This window comes from Leuciscus leuciscus (assembly GCF_965113295.1).
Source record: "Leuciscus leuciscus genome assembly, chromosome: 25".
NCBI lineage: Eukaryota > Metazoa > Chordata > Actinopteri > Cypriniformes > Leuciscidae > Leuciscus > Leuciscus leuciscus.
The window spans coordinates 14,409,649-14,433,601 of NC_138724.1; the positions used below are offsets into that span (position 1 = coordinate 14,409,649).

A 23,953-nucleotide genomic window follows, 5' to 3' on the forward strand; every position below is an offset into this window, starting at 1 on the left:
AACTCAGCTGGTTTATTCTGTCCACTTTTTTGTCATTTTTATTCTTAAATATATCTAGGGGAAAAATGTAAAATGCGACCATAATGAATAATTTCGTTTATTTCACTCTGAAAATGATTCGGACAAGAATCATGTTGAAAGTGATGTTGTGTGAATCAGAGTGACCGCGTGTCGAACCTCACCTTTGACTTTGACCTCTAACCCCGCAAAGAAACACATTTCATTTAGGCTACTAAGAAACCATGTTGGCTCCACGAGGGGGTCAAAAATAGACATCTAGGAGATTGCATGTGGCCAATAGCCTATACTTTTTACGTTTTATTGGTTTTAATCAGTTGACAACCATTTGTCGGCGATTTAAATTCAATACAAACGGATTGAATGAATCAGCTGGAACAAACAGGCTATACTGCGGGAAAAATAGTCGGGATACAATAATAGCCTAACTTTTTAATTTGAAATAAAATCCATGTAGCCTACATACATAATGCATTTATCATTTTATTATATATTATATTATGTATCATTTTATTTTTTTGTTTAATTGAACAGTCTATCTTGATTGAATATATTCATTTAATAACCATGCAGAAAGTAATAAATCACAATCTTTCTCTTTTGTCTTGACCATATTTTTGCACGTGAACACAACCCAAAGCACCAAATACAAACATGTCAAAGCAGTAAAATTACATAAAATTACTAAAACAAACAAACAAACAAACAAACAAACAAACAAACAAACAAAAAGACAAACAGGGAACATTAATAAAAATCATACTCATAGAGCACTGTAAAAAGCTCATAGTCACTGTAAAAAATAAATATGATCAATACGTTATGACAGCATATGTTTTTACATTGCTTTAACTCATCAAAATATGTTAAGTAATTTTCAACTTTTATTTTTTATTCTTTTTATTTATACAAGATTCAACTCGTGTTTTTAAGCCAGTTTAATGCAGTTTAAGCTGAAATTACTTAAACATCCAAGTTGATTGTAACCTACTTAACTACTGTAGCAACTTCTTTTTACAGTGTTCATTCCAAAAATGTTGCGTTCTCGAGTCCTTAATACAGAATATGTGCTGTTGGTACAGCTGATTATGCCACAAAATTATGAATAAAGTCATAAAAAATCTAACCCTTGGTTTAGTGGACCCTGTTACATTTACAGTCGCCGTGGGAAACTAACTTTTCTTGAGCTAAAAAGCTCCACAGATTATCAAAGCTATGAAACACCCAACACCGCCCCCTAGGCTAATTACGTGTCCACTCAGTCTCCGCCCACTGGGCTATTAGACAGTTATGTTAGTTATTCCGATATATATAGGCCTATATATAAGAAGAGTACGTATACTGAAGAATATCACCTCCAAGAAAACCACATTTGATGTTATAAAATGTAAAAAAATAAAATAAAAATGTTACAAAATGACTTATGTATAAGAGGGGCGTGTCTCTTCTGATCTCGCGAGAACTCAACTCAACCTCTATCCCCTGTTACTAAAGCAGTGGCAGTGTGGATACTGATAGTTAGCTGCTGTAATCATGCTCAAAGCTGTAAACAAGACCTATCTCAGGCAGTTGGTAAGAAAAACCCGACGAAACGACACATTAACCAGTGCGCACTTTCTTTTAAAGTTGTTGTTATTTCTCGCTGTCCTTTCTAGACACAAACAGACCTGGATAAAAAGCTTAGCATGCTGGCTAACTCGCTCAGAAGGAGTTGTGTAACTGTAATATGTTACTAAACTGCTATTATTTTCTATATAGGCTTGTTTTATTGTGTTGTTTTTGATATGTGATGGTTAAAACGCAATGTCAAATGTTTGGTTACTTTGCTGACCTATTTTTTCATAGTTATACAGCCTGCTGCTAACTAAGCGTTTACGTGAACTTTAACATATTCTCATAGTCTCAAGAGCTTTAGACATAAATATTGATCTTTGAATATGTTCATGACACTTTTAAGGCATTGGTAACGTCAATATGATTAGTTAATAAACAGAGCTAGCTAACTATCTGTCAAGGTTATGCAATATGTAAACAGTGCATTATGAAACCTCCTCACTGTCTTTAACCGATTGACCTACAATGCATTTAAAATGTGACCTACATTGAATTTGATATATCAGGCCAGACCCTAAGTAGTATCAGATCCCTGTTATAAATCAGATTTCTAATGACCTCTATGGGCTATAAAACAGTGTTTGGCTGCACTGGCCCCAGTCTGCATTCAATAGTAAGTCACCTTGTATGGGTTATTTGGGTGAAAGAGCCTGGCAGTTATTTACATCATACTGTATCAGATTGACCAAATCGTTTTTTTCTTCTTTCCAGTCTGGTTTGATTCAGAGGTTTCAGAGTACTCTGGTTGTTGCCGAGCACAATAATGACACGCTGACCCCCATCACCCTGAACGCCATCACTGCTGCTAATAAACTCGGCAGTGACGTGTCCTGTTTGGTTGCTGGAACGAACTGTGCGAAGGTATTCTCTCTTCATTTCCATTGGTTTCTGTGTAGCAAAAGTTGAAAGCCTGATTTCAGAGCTCGTGATTATGGGTTTTTGGACAGGTTGCAGAGCAGTTGTCCAAAGTTCAAGGGGTGAAGAAAATTCTGATCGCTCAACATGCGTCCTACAAAGGGTCATTGCCAGGTAAACTCGAGGTTTTGTTCATAAATTTGGAAGTATTTGGTTGTTGTGTAAATTTAAGTAAAGAACAGTGCAAGTGACTTTGGATAAAAGAGTCTATCATATTGAAGAAAGCATGGTATTGAGTGATTTAAATGAAAAATGAAACTCTGCCTTCTTTCACAGAGGAGCTGACGCCCCTCATCTTGGCAACTCAGAAACAGTTCAGTTTCACACACATCTGTGCGGGAGCTTCTGCTTTCGGAAAGGTAAATCTAAGGCCGACGATAAGGGCTGAACGGGAGATTTCAGAGATTCGATTGTCTTAATCATTGAGCCATTATATGTCTTTCACACTGTGGGAAACTTTTTATTTTGATGACAAACATTTGTGCAAACAAAATTTCTTGATCTTTTTTTTAAAAATATTGACTACAAATGTTTATCAGCTTGAACAAAATTGACATTTTTATCTTAAAAAAAGAAAGAAATGATGATAAACCTTTATCAGAACAAACAAAATTAAAACATTTTTATTTGAAGACAAACTTTTATCAAGATTGTACAAATTTGATGTCCATTTTTCAGGGATGTGATTTTTCTGTATTTTCCGTCCTGAAGAGTATGACCCATGTGAATTGCGTAAATCCGAGAAATGTTTTTTGGGGGGGATGCTGGTTACTGAATGATGATTGAAATCGTGAAATGGCCTTAAACTAGTAAACTGCTAAATGTTAAGTTTTCTAATGCATTTATTTCATGCATGGATTGCTACTAATACACTATTAGCATATTAGCCAGGGTTTAAAGCACTAAATGCGAGTAAAAATTTGCGTTGAAACGGTGTTACTCGACACCCTTTTTTTTTTTTTTTATGAATTTTGGCAATGCATGTTTGTGAGGATTGTGATATGACTTAGTGCCATCAGCAAATCGCTAAATTTTTGCATTATCACAAAAGTGTTTGTCAATGAAATTTGTCTTGTACAGAAATGTTGTACATTCTGAAAAATGTTATACAAGTTTGTCATCAAATAAAAAATAGATCAAGGCAAATTTGTTAAATTCATAAATTAGGGTAAATATTTACATTATTTTTGTACAATCTGATAAAAGATCAAATAAAAAAGGCAAAAAAGTATGTCAAATTTGTGCAATCATTGTTTTAGTTTTATTATAGTTTTATTCGTTATGTGCTTTTGTCGTTTCATTAGTTTTATTGCTATTTCGGTTTAAATGATTTTTTTAAATTTTTTATTTCCAGTTAATTCTTTTAGTACTTTTTAAAAATAACTTATTGCCAAATGCTACATTTCTAATTTTCATTTAGTTTTTAAAAAAACTTTTACTTATTTATTTTATTTATTCATTTTAATTTCAGCTTTTTTTTAATTAACAGAAATGTTTTTGATATAGTTAACGATAAAAACCCTGTGTAACATTTGTATAAAGTTCGTCTTCAACAAAACTTATCAAGACAAAAATCTGCTAAATACAAAAAAGGGAAATCCTGATCACGCCCCCAAACCCGCAAATATTATTAAAAAAAAAATTCTATCAAATTAAAAAAGATATATCTTACATTGCAATAATACATACTATTGTACTGTAAAATTAAGAAATCGAGTATTTAATAATCATGATAATAATGTATTAAAATACAATATGTTATAATAAAAGTATTCATAGAATTGTTATTATTATTATTATTCTTAATAACAATGTTAATAATAATAATAATAATAATAATAATAATAATTATTATTATTATTATTGTTTTATTTTATTTTACAAAACAGTAAAATTACAAAACTAACTAACATTAAACCATTGAGCTTTCATTTTGGAGGGAAACCGCAGAGAGACCTTTATTGCTTCTCTTTGTTGACAACAGATTTATAAACGATTCTCATGACAAATGTTGCGTTCCCAAATGCAAATAAGTGACTCAAACACAGCACTTGCAGAAAAGCATTTACTCTGAATGGAAACTGAAAATGAACAACATAAATATATACATTTATATAATTACTATACATCAGAAACTTTTTTTTTTCAGAACGCACAACATTTCTGTACAGTTTTGCCTTGTTTTGTTCTTTTACATTTGATGACAAACACATTTTTTGTAATAATGCAAAATATACATCGATTTTTACCTTGATTCTTTTTTTAATTTTTCCATGTGATTGCATCAGTGATTAGTGAAGATGTTTTACTTAATGCAGGATTTTGTAGTTACACTCATTCCGAAGTTATTTGATTATTTCCCAGAGCGAAAAGCTCAAATGGGAAATAGATTAGAAACTCTCATACCACCAAGCCCCTATCAGGCTTCTTTCTTTTGGAATTGTGGGAAAAGTCCGTCCTCAATAAGTGCGGCTCTATTATATGCAAGGTTATTTGTCATTCCACAGCCAAACTGTCAGGCAGCAGATCTAATGGTATTTAAATTGAATTGTAATACATTAAACAGTATCTTATGTAGCCTAACCCCAGACCAAAGAGATGTATTAGTCTCAATTTCCTCACTGGCTAAACGTATTTTATTTGATGGATTCTTAAGTGGTGGATTTGGTTTCATTATGTCACTATATAAAACACTTGAATTACCACTATGCAATATTTTTCACCTCTAGACATAACTTAGAGCTCTTTTTCAGACTGCATGATATTTATTCCGTCTGCGATGCAGGAAGGCCAAAGTTTTCAGACATGGGTTTTGATCAATGCCTGCCGAAATAATGCTATTTCCAAACAAATCAAGTTTGACCGCATCTGCAGATATTAAGGATGTGCATGTTTTAATGGCTTGAACTTATTCAGGAGCTTCAAATGCATCCGATTGTCTTTAATAATGCTGAGTGTGTATCTTTATTTGTAGAATCTCCTTCCAAGAGTGGCCGCCAAGTTGGACGTGGCTCCCATTTCAGATATCATTGAGATCAAATCTGCAGACACCTTTGTGAGGACCATTTATGCTGGTAAACACACAAACGAATGCACCAGTAGCACTTCCACATGTACTTGTCAAGAAATGCTTTCAAATAACCTTCCCAGTATGTTCCATATCCTTCTCTTTGTTTAACATGGAGTTTGTGATTTAGGAGTCTGGCCATTGGTTGGCTGTGTGAACGGAGACGCACAGTGATTTACACTGGCTTGAAACAAAGCATATATTTTCATATATATATATATATATATATATATATATATATTTTAACCTAAGGGGGACCCTGGAGCCTTTTTGTTCCGCTTTGCATGTATTATTTTTCTGTTCACTGTTTCTCATCCATAAACTCTGCCATAAATACTTCCCAATTACTCCGGCCACTTTATCTTTGGCAAGCACAGAACACTTGAAATAAAATAAAGTCTCATAAATTTCAAGTCACATTAATATTTTTCGTGAAAAACATCAAATGAAAAATGGGGTTTTTTTTGCCACTTGTGGTGATTATTTATGACCAAGGTTTTCAACTGTGGGATCCATATGAAGGTTCTCCAGGGACATTTACTTACCTAAATGTATTCGAAATGTGTTATTGATTTTATACAGAAGTCAAATAGTTAATATCATGTTATATTTTAGATACCGTACATTTTTCTATGTCAATGAAAATATTACCTATAAAGCCACAGCAGAACTGTTGTGTGTCTCCGAGCAACACACACACAGCCGTGTTTATTTTCTGGATGAATCCGCGCTTTGAATGAATCGGGTGAACCAATGATTCAATGGCCCACTTGGTCATAAAGAGAGCCATTTACTTACTTCCTGAATGAATCGGCTGTTTGAACTAATCCAGTGAATTAATGAATGACTCAGTGGCTGTATTTGAAATCGCAAACTTCTCTACTATATAGTAGTATTCACAGTCCTCATAAAAGAGTCGGCAGAAAGTACCTGGATGACCTACTACTTCTGGCGAGATTCTGAAGTGCGCATACGGTGGACACTTTACTGTCCCATGAGGCCACGGGAGAGAATTTATGAATGGCAGTGAAGTGATGCAACTGATGCTGGTATATCACGTGATCATGATAACATGGTGACAGTAGTACGTCCAGATTACATTCATACTATATAGAACATACTTTTTTAGCTGTCGTAATGCAATTGCTTATTCAAAATAAGTACCTACTCAAGAGAGTATGTGATTTCGGACGCAGCCAATGACATTTACTGACATTTACCGCCACCTACTGGCAGTTTTAGTTTATTTAATCATTTCTTTTAAAAACAAAAAATCATATTTCAATATTAATAAAAATAAAAACCATTTAAAGGGATAGTTCACCCAAAAATGAAAATTCTGCCATTTACTCACCCTTTGTCACCATTTCAAACCTGTATGACTTTATTTATTTCATGGAACATAGAAGATATTTTGAAGAATGTTGGTAACCCAATTATTTTGGTTTACTTTCATTTAATGAAACAAAATACTGAGACATTTCTCAAATTATCTTCTTTTATGTTCCACAAAAGAAAGTAAGTCATACAGGCTTGAAACAACATAAGGGTGAGTAAATTATGACAGAATACATTTTTGGGTAAACTATCCCTTTAATACCCATTCATCTCATGGCATTATTTATGCATTTGTAATTGCTGTTTAAATGGATTCATGCCGCCTCTGAGCTCCAATAAATAAGCAGCTGTAAATGTATCTAAATACCAATTTAGGAAAAAGCCATGTCAGTTGTAGCCTAGAAGTGTCTAATAAATTCTATGTTGAATCAAATCAAATATTTATTTCTAAAGCTACTGTTTCTAATGTCTATTTGATGCTTGAACACAATAATGACTTTAAATGATTTTTGGGGGGTAATTTTGCAGCCAAATTTGATGTGTGTAATTTATTCAATTAACATTTTTAATTGCCTGACAAAAAAAAAAAAAAAAACGTGTGTAATTTCTTGTAATTTCATCTCTTTCCCCCTGTTTTCTGGCCATAGGAAATGCCCTCAGCACAGTCAAGTGCAATGAAAGCGTGAAGATCTTCACGGTTAGAGGCACTTCGTTTGAACCAGCGGCCGTAGAGGGGGGCAGCGCCTCTTCAGAGGAAGGTACACTCAGTCGTTTGATAAAGTTAAACACACTGTTGTTTGTCCATGTTTTTCTTTAAGGTCACGCTGACTTTGATACCACACACAAAGGTTTATAGTATTTAGTGTTGTATATAATCCTCCACTCCGCTGCAAGGTTTTGATGGCCTAGTTTGTTTAAACGTTGACTTTAAAGGGATCATAAAGGGGTATTTTGGAACAACTCGGCATGTTTATTTGGACGGCTCCTCACGAGATGTTGTTGCTTTTGCAGTCTCTTCGTCTGCCGCTGCTGGAGTCTCTGAGTGGCTGGAACAAACTCTTACTAAGAGTGACCGTCCAGATCTCGCCAGTGCTAAAACCGTGGTGTCTGGAGGTAACAACTTTGTACAAGAACCGCAGTTCTTGATATATACTAATGCATGTTACAAAATGAATAGTTTTGAATGAAAAGCTCAAATGCAGCTTCAGCTTATACATGATATAACAGTATTATAATATGATTGTGCCTGTTCACCTATATATCACTGCACCACACCCATAGAGGCAAATGTTAACCAGTTTGACTCTTGTAAGGCACCGTACAAGGTATTATCATTTAAATATATATATTTTTTTACAACAAACAGTTTTTTCAATGCAATTAGGCACAAACTGTCATACTTTATTGCTTAAAAAAATAATAAAAAAAAAAAAAAAAATTACAGTAAACTAAAACATGTGTTTACGTTAATTGTTTGAACCGTATACAAATTTAATTTTATTTAATTGTTTATTCAATTGTTTTAAGAAGTTTCATTGTATATTTATTATTATTAAAAATTGTAGCTTTGATGATATGACAAATAGATAAATACAACAAAGTAAATGTATTATTTATTAAATAAATGTATAAAATCTTTACGTTTTAATGAAAACATGCTCCTTTTTTATTGTATTTTTTTATTCTAATATTTTAATATAGACAAGCAGTTTTATAAAAAGCAATACAGCACAAACTCTCATACTTTATTGCTAAATCAAAGAAAAATAACATCAATAAATTACAATAAACTAAAACTGCTTCCCACCGGGACTACATCATCTTTGTGTTTATGTTCATTGTGTCATAATGTTGGGTATCCCCTTGAAATTTCTCTAGGCTATTATTTTTGCTCAGAAAATCAATAGTAAACTGAGACTGTATTGATCGTACTGGACTCATAACCTTGTCAGTAATTTCATATTTCATGCCCATCTGCCGTCTCTTTGTCATAACAGGGAGGGGCTTGAAGAGCGGCGACAACTTCAAACTGCTCTACGACCTCGCCGACCAGATGAACGCAGCCGGTACGGTGTTTGTTTTGTCCTAATCATTGATTTGAACCTAGATTCTGTGCTTAGTGTTAGTGTTTAATCAAGCTATTTGAAGAAATATGAATTTAAAATGAAACCACCACTATTTTATCGTAGTTGGTGCCTCCAGAGCCGCGGTTGATGCTGGTTATGTACCAAACGACATGCAGGTTGGACAGACTGGAAAGATTGTGGCTCCTGTAAGTACCAAGACCGGAAACCAGTTGTCTTATTTCTCAGTCTGTCCTACAGTCCTTCATATGCACTAATTGCCTCCACAGAGGGAAATTCTTCTCAGAGTTCAACACTAGTTGATAAACCCACCAGGGTTTCAGACTGATAAACCATCTTGACTTTGATTACAGCAATATCTAATTGTTGTTTCTGTTTGAATCCAGAAAGATGGATCCGTGTTGCCCTTTAAAAGGGTTAATTTTCCATTATCCGCTCCGAGTGGGACGTCCCCGCTGTCATTATCCACACATTAGCAGAGCTTTGAGGCGTTGTGATGTAGTTAATGGCATATTCCGGCTTGTAAATGATTTAGCAGAGCCATTAGTGGAGCTGCGCACCGCACAGGTCCGCCCTGAGCTCAAACCAGGCAAATCAGCCCCAAACCCAATTCTCCAAATGTTTTGACAAGCTTGTCAAGCGTAACCCGACCATTGTGCATTAGTATTCACCCTGAACAAGTCCCGAATGAGTTCTACCAGTGAAATGAACTCGAGTCAAGATGGATGAGGGTTGTTTTGGGTCGATTGAGTATGTCTTTTGTGGTTAATTGTAATCTTTTAGCCCTCAGGGTGATGGTTTGATGACTAGATATACGTGGTTTGGAGGTTTTTGTTCCTTTTTTGTATGAAAAACTCAAGTTTAAGGATGTGCACCATGTCGCTGCAACTATATACATGACATGAAGCTGTTTTCACTATAGTCTATGATTATATATAACTATTCAACCCTGTTATCCCAAAAAAAAAAGATTGAAGAAATATTTTTCTTTAATTAATTGTAAATATAAGTTTATCAATAACTACAAACCAACGTTTGGTCTCAAGGTTAGCAGTCCCTACTGTATAACAGCTTCATTTGGGCTACATTTTCAGCCCTGTTACTTGCAACCTTGTTAGTCATTTGGCACCCCCAAACAGTGTCACCAGTTTTGCATATTATACTGTTTATTGTTAGGGAAAAAAAGAGAAAAAAGATTTCCCAAGGTTTGGTAACAGGGTTGCAAAAATTAGTTCCTACTGTATGACAGCTTAATTTGGGCAAAATTTTCAACCCTGTTATTTTTTTTTTTTTCTTGTGACACCCATTTTGCATTTAAAAAAAAAAAGAGAAAGAAGAACTTCCCAAATGTTGGTAACAGGGTTGCAAAAATTGCGAGGATCATTTAAAATAAAAAAATAATTCACGATAAATTTTTTTTTAATGAGTTTTATTGATTATATATTATTCAAAGTTTCAAACCAGTATTTAATATTTAGTTTGCTATTGTAATATTTCGTTTTTATTCATTTTTGAAACGTTAAGAACCATCTTTCACAGAGCATTTGTTGATAAATAAATAAAACATTATGGTAAATCTCCAAGATATTCAGGCCCTATTTTGTGGAAAATGCCGACTTCCATAATCTCTCATATTTTTCATGCGGATCGAAACCTTTAGTAAAAAATACATGTAGTGCAGGCCTTGATTTGATTGAATCATTAAGCTGATATTTTTGGTTCAGCCTGTGTTGCATCAGCAGATATAATGTTTTAGAGGTGGAAAAATTACATTTTTGATGAAAGATTTTTATTTTTGGAAAATCTTTCATCAAAAGTTATTGGCTTTTAGATGCTTTGTACCAATTATCCGGTAACTCAAAAGTCGTTAGCGAACTTTTATCCACCACCACTACAAGCTCCCCCATCATCTGGATATTGAGATGTTTGCAGGTCTCCATCACTTCAGCCCTGCCCTCTCTCTCTCTCCTCCTCCTGGCTTTTAGAGCTCCGGCTGGCCGGCCGCGTGTTCACAAATTGAAGCGGTGGCCCCCGGGAGAGCGCCACAGCCACATTAAACTGCACTGAAATATTCATGGAGCAGTGCATTAAGCTGAGAGCCACTGATGTAGCACTCCCTCGGGAGAAGGGTGGAGGCGAGGGGGAGTCCTGCCACATCCCCCAAGCACTCCTCTTTTGAGTAATTGTGAGGATGTTGTGGCCTGTGCTCTGGGACGGGAGGTCAGCAGAGCGCTTCCGAGCCGACGCTGAGAGTCTGCCTTTGTTAGCGTAACACGTGGCGATGCTAAATTGTTGAAATTCTGTACACGCAAGCAACAATCTAGTTCGTGATTTTAAGAACTAGCCTCGTTTACACCCAGTTCATTTCAAGTGCTGCGGAGTCAAACATGGCACACCATATTGTTGCTTGTGGTGTCAATCAATCAGTCGTGTGCAATGTGCATAACATGACTCTGAACGCATATTAAATGAGCTTCCCCTTCACAAGTGATTCATAAATGCCTAGTTTTGCATATAAATCGAGAGTAATATGATTTGTTAGGTAAATGAAAAATGTCATTTGATTTGTTACATCTCTTAATGTTAAATGTTTAGAAAGCGATATTATTTTAAAGTCAAATGCATTTAATATGCAAATGCAAAAGTCTTAGGCATGTTAGTATTTTCACCCCAAAAAAAGGTTTTAGTCCTGTTAGTTATCTTTTGCTGTAGTGTGTCAGTAGGAAATATCAGTTTACATTTCCAAACATTAATTTTTGCCATTAATGGTAAAAATTCAGTGAGATTTTTGTATGCACAAGGAGTCTGACAACAGCCGGTGCTCCACACAGAGATCTGACCTCACTATCATTAGCATATATACAGTGTTTGTACGTATATGAACATATATAGATAGATATACATTTTTTTTTATTATATTAAATATATGCACAAAAACACTAATTTAGATTTCATGACACTTTTTGACCCCATGTATTAAATGGGCTGTTTGCCACTGTACCTTTAATACTTATGTAAGTGAACACTGAATAGGCAGTGAAATGCAAATATATTAATGTGTTCGGGGTTCAGCGTCATAAACGTGATGTTATTTCAGAAGAGCAAGGAACTGTTGATTTGTATGATACATAAGCATAACTTTAATACTTTTCTTGGTTACTCTACAGGAGCTGTACATTGCAGTCGGCATCTCTGGCGCTATCCAACATCTCGCTGGAATGAAAGATAGCAAGGTACAGTAACAGTAATGTATGTCAAAATATACACACTAAGAAGATCTCCTTTTCTGTGGTAATATCCTCAATTAGAGAAAGCCCACTCACGAGAAGAGGTCTTCAAGAGTTTCCCGACTGTGCCGAGTTAACTCTCTCTTAAGTGTGACGATGTATTGCGATGGAGTGTTTTAAAAGCGATCTGGAGTAGCTTTTTACCTGCATCCATAATTCATCTGCATTTTCTATTCTGCATCTTACAGTTTCTCATAACACTGCTTAACAATCTGCCAAGAGCGCCCATCACTAGCATCTTCCATATGTTCATACAGGAGCATCCTCCTCACGCTGACTGGATATTTACAATAATATTGTGTTGGCATTTTTTTTTGGTAGAAAGTTACCACTGCACTTTTCTGGGAATTGATATTTGGGAATTATTTTTTATGTTAGCTTATGGAGAGTTAATCAGTGCTCAACCCATCATGCAGTGTTTTTTTGCGATCTAGCCCATCACGCTAAATAATTTACTTATTTGTTTTACAGACCATTGTTGCCATCAACAAGGACCCAGAAGCCCCTATTTTTCAGGTGGCTGACTATGGCCTAGTGGCAGATCTGTTCAAGGTAAGATTCCTAGTTAAGTGTTGGGGTGTTCAGGTGGCACAAGTATCCAATTGTATTTTTACTGAATTTGTACTGTAACAGCCTATAATCATTCAGATTAAGAATTTATTTCATTTATTATTATAATTTTGTATTAATGTTTTGAGTTGTTGATTTTATAGGTAACAACCTAATTATTTAGATTAAGAATACATTTAAACTAATTGATTAATTGCAACTATTTGACATAAATGACATGTCTTTAACATCATAAAGGTAAAACAGCATGAAAATAAATAAAAAAGTGTTAATTTTGACACTGATGTGATGCCGTTTCTACATCAACTCACTTCATCAATAAAAGCAACAAAAATGCTTAAAGGATAACTCTTGCCAAAATGCAACCTAGGGTCTTTTTGTGAATCTACCCGAGGCAAACTTTCGTTTAAAAGCATAATTAGAATGGAAACGCCACTTTTAAGTTTGACTGTATTTGAAGTTTGACCGGTTGACCAAACTTAAAAGTGGCGTTTCCATTCTAATTATGCTTTTAAACGAAAGTTTGCCTCAGGTAGATTCACAAAAAGACCCTAGGTTGCATTTTGGCGAGAGTTACCCTTTAAAATAAAAATGCGCCCCAACTCCTCAGGAGAGAGAAGAGAAGCCTTTTGCCATTTGACACTCCAACTAAGGATAAAGTATACGTAACAAGAAAGATACAATCTTCTTCCTCTAAAACACGAATCTCATTAGCACAAAAGATCCTCATCAGGTCATCAGAGACATTTTAATCCAGTGCCTCGGACAATCAGCAGGACCATTTGTGTTTAATATTAATAGCGCTGTAAATTTCGAATGACCCGGTATTAATTTCTTCAGCCAACCCAGTCTACAACCAAAACCAGACGGACTCAAAAAAAAAAAAAGCTGTCCCATATTTCTTTTAAATTTTGCAGGGCGCATTATTCCACCTAATGGAAAAGTGTGCAACTTCTGAATTAATCAGTGGCGACTCCTGGCTCCGACTAGAAGCCTTATACACAACTACTACTCCTTTCAGAGCAGAAAAGTAATTGATAGTAAGCACAAGCGTGTGGGTGTAGTTTTTCACCTTTATTTTCAGTCTCCTCTCACCAGAGCTTTACACGGCCGGCTGCGCGCCATAGTTCAAGGTGGCACACACACTCCCGGTGCCAGAGGGCTGCCACACACACCACATCCATCTGTTGGTGGTGTTTACTTTGTGTAACGCTATCATCATTTATTGCCCTGTCGTTCATCTTTTATTCAGGCGGTGCGTGCTTGACACAGGCGTGCAGGTAAACTGTGTAAGTGATTGCCGACGATGGGCAGCGCTGGCGACTCTCGGATCAGTTTACATACGGTCACTCCTCAGATAACTGATTAAAATGTATGGGCTTTCTCCTCCTTCCTTAGATTGAAAAGTGAGCCGGGGACATATTGGGGTGATGATATAGTTTTTCAGGATGCTCTGGAATACAGGAGCATATCGGTTTTGGATGAGAACCTTCGACATATAGGAACAGTTCAGGTTGCTCTCAAATGACAACCACCTTGCCTAGGGTGCTTATTAAACACTAGAGAACACTTTAAAGAGTTGGGTTAGTTTGAAATCTAATCGTACACTGCCCGGCCAATAAGTAGTTGTTCAGATTTAAATAGGCAAATGCTTAAGAGTCTATGACTGGATCATTATTGCAGTTGTTATGTTTCTAGCATGTTAAATGTTTGACAACAGTTCTTCTAACCCCCATTGATGGAGTGTGTAGCTTCTTAAACCATGAATTGTGGGATTCATTGAAAGTCTCTGGGATGTGCTGGAGGAGACTTTACAAGATCTTGACCAAACATTGATGCACCTCTTGATAGAAATAAATGTTATGTTATTTCCATCAAGAGGTGCATCAATTTTTGGTCAAGATCTTGTACTGTCAATGCAAGAGTCCAGCACTCTGTAAAGTCTCCTCCAGCACATCCCGAAGACTTCCAATGAATCCCACAATTCATGGTTTAAGAAGCTACACACTTCATCAATAGGGTTAGAAGAACTGTTGTCAAACATTTAACATGCTAGAAACATAAGGCAGATGCTTAAGAGCCTATGCTTATTGCAGTGATTATTATGTTTCTAGCATGTTATTTGTTTGGCAATAGTTCTTCTAACCCTAATTGGAGTGTGTAGTTTTAAACAAACCATGTAGGAAGACATTGAATTGTAGGATTCATTGAAAGTCTTTGGGATATGTTGAAGTACACTTTACAGAGTGCTGGACTCTTGCATTGACAATACAAGATCTTGACCAAAAATTGATGCACCTCTTTATGGAATTTTTTTTTATAATGTTATTTAATTTTTGGTCAAGATCTTGTAAAGATCCTGAAGACTTTCAGTGAATCCAACAATTCAATGTCTTCCTACATGGTTGTTTAAGAAGCTACTCACTCCATCAATTAGGGTTAGAAGAACTGTTGGCAAACATATAACATGCTAGAAACATAATCAATCTAAATCCGAACAGCGACCTTTTTTTGGGGCCTGGCAGTGTACGATTAGATTTGAAACTATATCAATACATCAGTCATGGTTGATTTACTCTCTTCTGTATTCTTTTCTAGGTTGTACCCGAGTTGACTGAAGCCCTGAAAAAGTGAGACAACTCAGAAAGATGGTACTCACCTGGAGAACTTTACTGAGAACCTGCCTTAAGAAGCTCTGAGCTGACGCTCCATCCTCGAGTGGGATTTTACTCCAGAACACCTATGTACTTCAGCTAATGTAGACAGCAAACCACTTCTTTTAATAAAAGAATTCAGTGACACGTGTGCTCTAAAGTTTTCTGTTTTACAACTTGGGTGTTTTAACATAATTGTTGCGGTAGACTCATACAGGGTTGTCAAATTCTGCTCCCGAGTTTACCTTCAACCCTAATCAAACACCTAAACCAGCTAATTGTGGACACCCCTGCTGTATACTGACCTCAATTATCCAGCAGTTGTGATTGGCTGTCTTGTGATGGTCTTTCCATATTCTATGTAATCTACTGGTGGAAGTAATTTGCTGTATTTTAACAAGGTAGACATGTGGCCTTGGATGTTCAATAAAACTATCCAATAAATATACTTCTGCTTTTACTCATTTACAAATGACTAGTATACTGGATATTTTGGCATTCTGTTCTGCAAAACAACACCTTTGTGGGCATCCTTTCTCCTACAACAAACTAGACAAACAAAATGAATTGACCAACTTTTAATTGCTTGACAATCTCTCCCATTATCAGTTTATAAAATCCCTTGTCGATAACACAGGATTAATTTGCCTCAGTCAGAAAGCAGATAGATCTTTTCAAAGGCTCATGCTATTGGGATGGGGTAAAGGTTTGGGGTTATGACAACAATTTAACCATAATTTCTCATAAAAATCTTCTAATACTGTATACCTGAAATGTTCGCTTCTCGTTTGCTCTCGGTTTTAAAAATACTTGTTTAGCACTTTTTTTTTCCTCGCATAGAATTTGAATACAAACATCAGCATCAGTAATGTAAGAAAGGCAAAGGTAAGAAATTTGGCTGAATCACACAGCTTGACACATTTGAACACGGATCAAATGTAACCCTGCAGCATTGGGGGAGGGGAAAGGACTGTACATTGTGTGTCAGTTACATTTCGTACAAATAAACAAATCGACAAATAAAAACTCCCTCCCACGCCACCCTGAATGAGAACACGTAAGTCTTCCAGCCACACTCCGATATTGGTCTACCGTCTAAAAGAGTGTGTCTTTGCTGGTTTCATACACCACTCGCCCAACAGACACACTGAAATTCCTGAAGAATCTTCCAATGATGGCTCCCGAAGTACCTCTCCCTGACTCCTTGGAAGGTTGTGCAATTTCGGCAGGAGTGGCACACTTTGAGTGCTCTTGCAGAGTTGGAGAGGGAGAGAGAGAGAGAGAGAGAGAGAGAGAGAAATGTGCATCTGTAAGGAGGAACATTGCATGAGGTGGGTAGCAGAGGGCATTATCCTCATGTCACTTCCTGTGCCCCTTTCTGAGAACATGAAACCTGGGAGTATAGTGCTGTTCAACACAGAGAGAAAGACAAATTGGCTGTGTCCGAAACAAAAAACAACTGCTGCCCAATCACTCAATGTTTGTACGAAGATACACCCTAATTCCTCAGGGTTCCTCAAATCCAGCCCTTGAAGACCAAGAGTTTAGCTCAAACCCTGATACCACATACCAGGATTTTACCACCATCAGCCCAAACTTTTCTTCTTGGTTAACCATTCCAATCCGTGCCCATCCAGCCTAGTCGTTATGGATATGGTTTCATTTTTCCATTCTGGGGCTCTATGGAATGTAATACAAATGCATCAGTCATTGCCTTTATAACACAAAAGTTTACATATGGTATGAGATGTAAATAGCGACCCCGTTATGGAGGATGATCAGATATTTCTATTATTAGCTTGTGTTTACTTTAGCGTGCTTGGCCAGGTACATAGAAACCGGTAGACAGGCAACAGACAAGTGACAAATCCTGAGTGGCGACAGTCACTACACACATTCTACCAGCACGGTTGGCTAACCATGCTGAGAATCCCGGGACAAGAACAGTTGGTAATTGTGCCGTGCCAAACCAAGCTCAACTGGAAATATAATTTTAACTGTTCCTTACCGTTCTTAGAACCATTCAGCTTGACGGAAAAGTGGCTTTTGATTAGAGTTGAGACAGGGCCAGATTTGAGGGACATTGGACATTTGGACAACTCAGACTTAGATTGTTCAAATACAATCACATTTTCCAAACTGCCATGAAACTAATCAAGTCGCCCAAAGGCTGACCTAAACTTAAAGCTGGAATATGCCAAGATTTTTACCCCCGATTTCCATTCTGGAGTCGACAAAGCAAGTTGCAGAAAGTCAGTTTGTGTGTGATCAGTTTGATGCACAGTTTATTTTCTGAAAATATTTACAAAGCCAAGTGAATGATACTTAGGGCCAGATTAGAATGAGAGCGCAATCCCATAAAAGCACCGATGGGAGTGGAAAGTTCTGCGCGTGATTGACTGACGACGCGCACATTGAAGAACACAGACGCAGCTGGATAATTTCCATAATGCCCAACACAATCTACCAAGAGCAGCGCAAATTAGTGTCTGGTTTAAGACATGCTTTTTGGGGCGGTAAATAATGCCGCAAATACCAGTAAATTGACGAGCGCAAACCTTAGTAAATCACTTTGTATGATACATTTAAGTACTCTTGTCCCATACATTTTATATGAGAAAGGGAAACTCCCACAAATGCATATGCAATAAGGTCAGCCGCAAAAATAACTGTTCATGCCTTTTCAGTGCAAATTTTTCACTGTGTCTTTAGTAAATATGGACAGTAGTTTTTTAATGCCAAAATAGGGTTTGCGCTGATGCAAGCTTCTAGTAAATCTGGCCCTTAGCGTTTTAAAATCTGTTAAGATCTCAAGTCGTGCAGTGCATTCCACCACACGACGGAACATGAATCTGGTGAAAAGAAGCAGGGGTGTCCAATCCTGCTCCTGGAGAATTACCTTCATGCAGGGTTTAGCTCCAACCCTTATCGAACACTAAAGAACCAACCAAACCAATCTTTTCTGGATTAATTAAACTACAGGAATGTGTGTTGGAGCAGATTTGGAATCAAACTCTATAGGAAGGTGACTCTCCAGGAGTAGTGTTGGTCCCGAGTCATTTACATTGATTCAGCAACTACTAGTCTAGTCTAGTCACACTCTTTCAAGTAGACCGGATGTTCCACAAACATTGGAATCGGATATGCCTTGATGCCTTCCTACCTCAGAAACTGCCAGTGAAGGCACCATTTTCAGTTTTCGGACACAGCCAATAAGTAAGTGATATAGAGAGAGAGGCCAAGAGAGAGGCTGCTTCAGCTGGTGTTGGTGGTTACTGTCCCACAATTCATGCTCTATGTGTCTGGTATATGGCTCAGTGGAGTATCTGCCGGCTCCATAAGCCTGTACTTCTCCTCCAGAGATGGCTCGGTCCCCTGCAGGTGAATGAGTGGCTTGGTCTGGAATACACCCAGACTTTCCTGGTTTCTCCTGTTGTATATGTTCACCCTGTGCTCCAGTTCTGGACTGGCCTTCACTGACCCTGCCGGACTGGGCAATTTAAGGTTGACCGGGTCTACCCTGCCTTTCTGCGCTAGGCAGGAGTCCTCGGACAAGGAAGAGAGCAGCTCTTTGACCACCGCTCTGGGGTCGTGGACGCCCGGTTGCGTCCCGAGGGTCAAAGGGCTGCAGTATGGAGGAGGGCAGCAGCGCTGGCCACTGTAGTCGGAGGTGGAGGCCTCCCGAACGGTAGAGCTGCAGTCAGTTGTGGAGCCCAGCGTGTGGCTGCTGATGCTGTGCTGCCGGGCCGTGAAGCTGCAGCTCGACCGGGACATGGTCGTGCTGGATGCTTCACTTACAGAGCTGCCCGTGCGCTCTTGACCACTTCCCGGGCCGTCTGCACTGACGAGGGAAGGCGGCAACTGGTTGGGGTTGGTGGGAAGGTGGACATCGATGGCTGCTGTGGTTATGACACGAGCACCAGGGTCGGGCACTCCGATGTCTGTATGTACAACAGATTGCACAACTTAGAGAATGAGTGCCATCCTAAATATTTAAGCATCATTGACAGTGGTCAACTGATATATCAGCCCGACCGTTTGGCATTTCAATATTAATTGAGACGGTTAATTGAATTTCAAGTACATTTTTTACAAATGTTTAGTTTCAGTTATCTCATGTTTAACTTTTTTAATTATATTCTTGCATACTTATGTTTATTTACTTATAAATACTGTACATGAGCCACATTGCCATCCAAATGTTGTCACTGGCCATTGAAAAAATTAGTTGACCACTAATTTAGATGCATGCATCCAATTCATGCAGGAAAAGGTGAATGCACGTCCTGATTTTGCCGAGTTAGACACGTTCCTGGGTCAACATATTTTGTTGATCCTGGGACAACATTCCTGTCTAAAAATGTAATCCTAACCAGGGGCTTTCACACCAGGTAGTTATAGGAACTTGGTTCTAAGAACTAGCCACCAGTGCGGTTTCTCGAGAACTTCCCCTAGAGCCATTTCCCTGGTTGCATTCTCACCGCCAGTAGAAACTCTGAAGTGACGTAAACCGTGCTTGATGTTGTGACTTTTATTTTGACACCGTGGCGGACATTTATTTTGAAGGCACTAAGAACGCCAGAGCCTGAGCACACAGCGCTCCCTTTCTCCATCTTCATTAGTTTACGATCTGTTAAACAGTCGTGTCTAATACGTTATTAGATAGAACTGTTACACATAGAAAGTTGACAGTATATGAAAAAGTATTATAGCTTTTGCCATGTGGTTGATGCCCTAATGTTGCTAACTGAGCAGAAATACAAGTTTCGTTGGTCCCTTCAAAGTTGCATTGGATTTTCTCCATAGCGTAAAGGTTGAGAGGTCCATCTATCACTGTTTTCCATGTTTGTAGGGTTAGTTTGTGGAGTAAATATATAGGCTATAATCTGTGTTTTGTTCAGGTGCTGGCGTTTTGCATGCGTTCGGCCAGTCAGCGTATATTAACATCACTGGTAGTTCCTATTGTGCTGGTTTAGACCCTACTCTTGGGGGAACTAAATGAGCTCCTACTTCAAAGGATTTTTCCAGTTCTTGCGCTGCGAACACAACAAAAAAACGGGTACCTCCGCCATTAGTTCTAGGAACTATGAAAAGGTTCCTCCGGTGCAAAAGCTCCTCATATCCCGACCTCTAAACCTAACTCAACCCATAACTTATCCCTAAATGAAGGGAAATGATAGGAGAATAACACTGATATAGAAGCACCTAACCCTGGTTGTAAGCCTAAACTTGACATGAACTGTAAAAATGTAATTGGTTGATGGGAATGTTGATCCAGGAACATGTTGCACTTGGTGAAATCGGTATGCCAGTAAATGCATATGCAATTGACATGCAAAAATCATATGCATAGAATAAAAGATGTATAATAGAACATTGTATAATCAAAAATAATCATAATGTAAACGTATATAATAAAAATATAATAAAAAAAGCAATAAATAACTTACCGCTACTTGGCTCGCTGTAATACTGACTGATGTAGTTATTCATATCATCATGAACACTCTCTGAAACAGAACAAATGTAAGTCCATCACAACATCATGTGATCTGATGATCCCAAAACCAACAAACCTAATAAACTCTTTTCCCTAAAGTTTAAAACACAATAGAATCCAAAGAAATCTGAAAGGTTTTCTGGTCATTTTTCTAATTTCACAGCTTTATAATGGGGCTTAAACTAGTATTTATAACTATGTAGTGAAGCGTGCTACAGTGCAAGCAATGCATTAACGCTCTGAATCTGGCCACCCTTGTCTTCTGCTTGGCCTCCTGACCCATAAAGAGCCTGTCTGATGTGGTTGTGGCAGTAGAAGCAGCGGAGGTCATCGGCTGGGCAGAAGCTCTTATGATCCGCCTGGCAGAGCGAGGAGTCGACTGCACTCTAAGTGCCATCCGCACATCTCTGGAGACGAGACCCAACTCACAGCGCCTTTTTAAATTCATTTTTCCTGTTTAAAATATTCATCAAACGGAGGCTCGGGAGGAGATGGGGAGATGACTAAAACACCAGGAAGACAATCCCAGCTGAATAAATAACACATGAGGACGAAGAGGACCACACACACTTAACTTCTTCCAGGGAGAAAGGCAAAGAAAGAGTTAATATAAAACCATATTCTTCAAATAATTTTTTTTCTAAAATGTACAATTGTAATCATAGCTTTTGCCAAAATACCATTTTGATTTACACCAGGCTAGAATATGTATGTGAGGTCTGTTTTCATGTCCTTCAATCTTAATTTATGCCTTGTTTTCCAGTAAAAATATCCAGACATCATTAAAACAAGATGCATTCAAGTCGGAAGAAAAATGTGAAGACTTCATATTTTCAGTCAAGTTTATCTTATTGGCAGTTTTTTCTTGTTTTTAAAAATGTCACAAAATGTTACATTTATGTTTGAAACGAAACAGTGTTTCAGGCTTCCTCTCAAATCTTAATCATTTTATGAAGTCGTTTTATTTATTTTTGGTGTCTCCATCCAGTATTTCAGGAATCCGGTTCCTGAAACTAAGCAGACTTTTGAGGGCGATGATTCAACGTGATCATGTCACGCAGGATCTCTTTGCGGTCGCTCGGCGCAGTAAATTCTCATCTGAACCACAGCGGAGATAAAAGAGACCTCGCTCTCGCTGAACTCTGAAAGGTAGCCGGCCACAACTTCAAAAAGCAGCTCTTTAAAAAATGAGATCACTCAGCAGCTCTTATATTTTTTGCGTCTTTGTCTTCATCTAATTCCTGTCTTTGAGGCGCCAAATGTAAAATATGGGCGCTAAGAAAGGAGCCCTCAGGCAACCGTCACTCTCTCCTCTCCTCCGCTCTTCTGTCTCCACGGGTCGGCCTCTGCTTTGACGGCGTTTCTGTCCGTGTGCCGTTTAGAGGAAAGAGCCACGGGCGGGCTCCTGGTGCCCACATTTCCCACAGTCCTCTGGGGGATGAAGTGTGGCTTGCACGAAGACCATTGAGGGGTTTTTCAGGTTAAAGGAACAGATGTTTGTGCCATAGTTGAATACTCTTTCAGGAGGAACAAGGCCCAATGCACAGAGCAGCCTGTGTGTGTGTGTGTGTGTGTGTGTGTGTGTTTGTGTGTGTATAACAGCTGTACTCCTGCCAAACAGATCCCAATGTGACCTGACATAATGCGGGGAACATTTTAGCGGTCTGTTATAATGGGATATCATACGATCTGTCCTGCTTGTACTGTCGCAGTAAATACTGAATGGATGTTGTAGTCTGTGTTTAGAGGCCGGGCAGATTTAATGCAGGAGAATCACTAAACTTGAGTTTTCTGAGTCGATTTCTGTTACATGCAAAATAAAGGGGAGTGAACTGAGAAAAATGACCAGTTACAAATATTTATTACTGGCACAGAAACTACATTTTGCACTATTTGTATGAAATGAACACCTGGAGGGTCGTGGGGTTTGTAGGATATAGTCAGTCTATCTATCTATCTATCTATCTATCTATCTATCTATCTATCTATCTATCTATCTATCTATCTATCTATCTATCTATCTATCTATCTATCTATCTATATGTCTGTCTCTCTCTGTCCATCTATCTGTCTATCTCGGTCTATTTATTTGTCTGTATATATCTTTCTATCCGTCTCTCTCTCTATCTGTCTGTATGTTTCTATCCATCCGTCTGTCTATCTATCTATCTGTCTGTCTGTCTGTCTATATGTCTATCTATCTGTCCATCTATATGTCCGTCTGTCTGTCTATATGTCTGTCTCTATCTATCTATCTGTCTGTCTGTCCATCTATCTGTCTATCTCTGTCTGTCTGTCTATCTATCTATCTATCTGTCTGTCTATCTATCTCTCTGTCTGCATGTTTCTGTCTGTCTGTCTGTCTATCTATCTGTCTGTCTGTCTATCTGTCTGTCTGTCTGTCTATCTATCTGTCTGTCTATCTGTCTGTCTATCTGTCTGTCTGTCTATCTATCTATCTGTCTGTCTATCTATCTATCTATCTGTCTGTCTATCTATCTGTCTGTCTGTCTGTCTATCTATCTATCTATCTATCTATCTGTCTGTCTATCTGTCTGTCTGTCTATCTGTCTGTCTGTCTATCTATCTGTCTATCTATCTATCTGTCTGTCTGTCTGTCTGTCTATCTATCTATCTATCTCTCTGTCTGCATGTTTCTGTCTGTCTGTCTATCTGTCTATCTATCTGTCTGTCTGTCTATCTGTCTGTCTATCTATCTATCTGTCTGTCTATCTGTCTGTCTGTCTGTCTATCTATCTATCTGTCAGTCTATCTGTCTGTCAGTCTATCTGTATGTCTGTCTGTCAGTCTATCTATCTATCTATATACAGAAGAATCATACAAAGTTATGTAATTGATACAGTACTGTACTGAAAGTTACCAGAGACATTTTAGTGGCACATGTA

At 37.7% G+C, this 23,953-nt stretch overlaps 2 protein-coding genes across 3 annotated transcripts in view; one reads left to right on the plus strand and one right to left on the minus strand.

Moving 5' to 3' along the window:
• The first annotated feature begins 1,472 nt into the window (after positions 1–1,472).
• etfa (electron transfer flavoprotein subunit alpha) lies at positions 1,473–15,995 on the plus strand. Its single transcript, XM_082159859.1, has 12 exons — positions 1,473–1,590; positions 2,344–2,493; positions 2,580–2,661; positions 2,824–2,906; positions 5,522–5,621; positions 7,600–7,710; positions 7,964–8,065; positions 8,950–9,018; positions 9,142–9,224; positions 12,204–12,269; positions 12,795–12,875; positions 15,492–15,995. Exons 1-12 carry the CDS (start codon positions 1,552–1,554, stop codon positions 15,525–15,527), a joined length of 1,002 nt encoding a protein of 333 aa, XP_082015985.1. The 5' UTR covers positions 1,473–1,551; the 3' UTR covers positions 15,528–15,995.
• tmem266 (transmembrane protein 266) overlaps positions 15,743–23,953 on the minus strand; it is a 76,251-nt gene continuing 68,040 nt past the window's right edge. For both annotated transcript variants that reach the window (XM_082159842.1, XM_082159841.1), the window contains 2 exons: positions 20,998–21,057; positions 15,743–19,488 (listed from right to left, as the gene is read on the minus strand). In XM_082159842.1, the coding sequence (XP_082015968.1) occupies positions 18,842–19,488; positions 20,998–21,057 (707 nt within the window). In that variant the 3' untranslated portion in view covers positions 15,743–18,841. The remainder of the gene's footprint in view (positions 19,489–20,997; positions 21,058–23,953) is intronic.

Coding starts and splice junctions, on each gene's coding strand:
- etfa (XM_082159859.1), top strand. CDS start 1,552: ATGCTCAAAGCTGTAAACAAGACCTATCTCAGGCAGTTG. Junction 9,019..9,141: donor CGACCAGATGAACGCAGCCG/GTACGGTGTTTG, acceptor ATTTTATCGTAG/TTGGTGCCTCCAGAGCCGCG. Junction 9,225..12,203: donor CTGGAAAGATTGTGGCTCCT/GTAAGTACCAAG, acceptor GTTACTCTACAG/GAGCTGTACATTGCAGTCGG.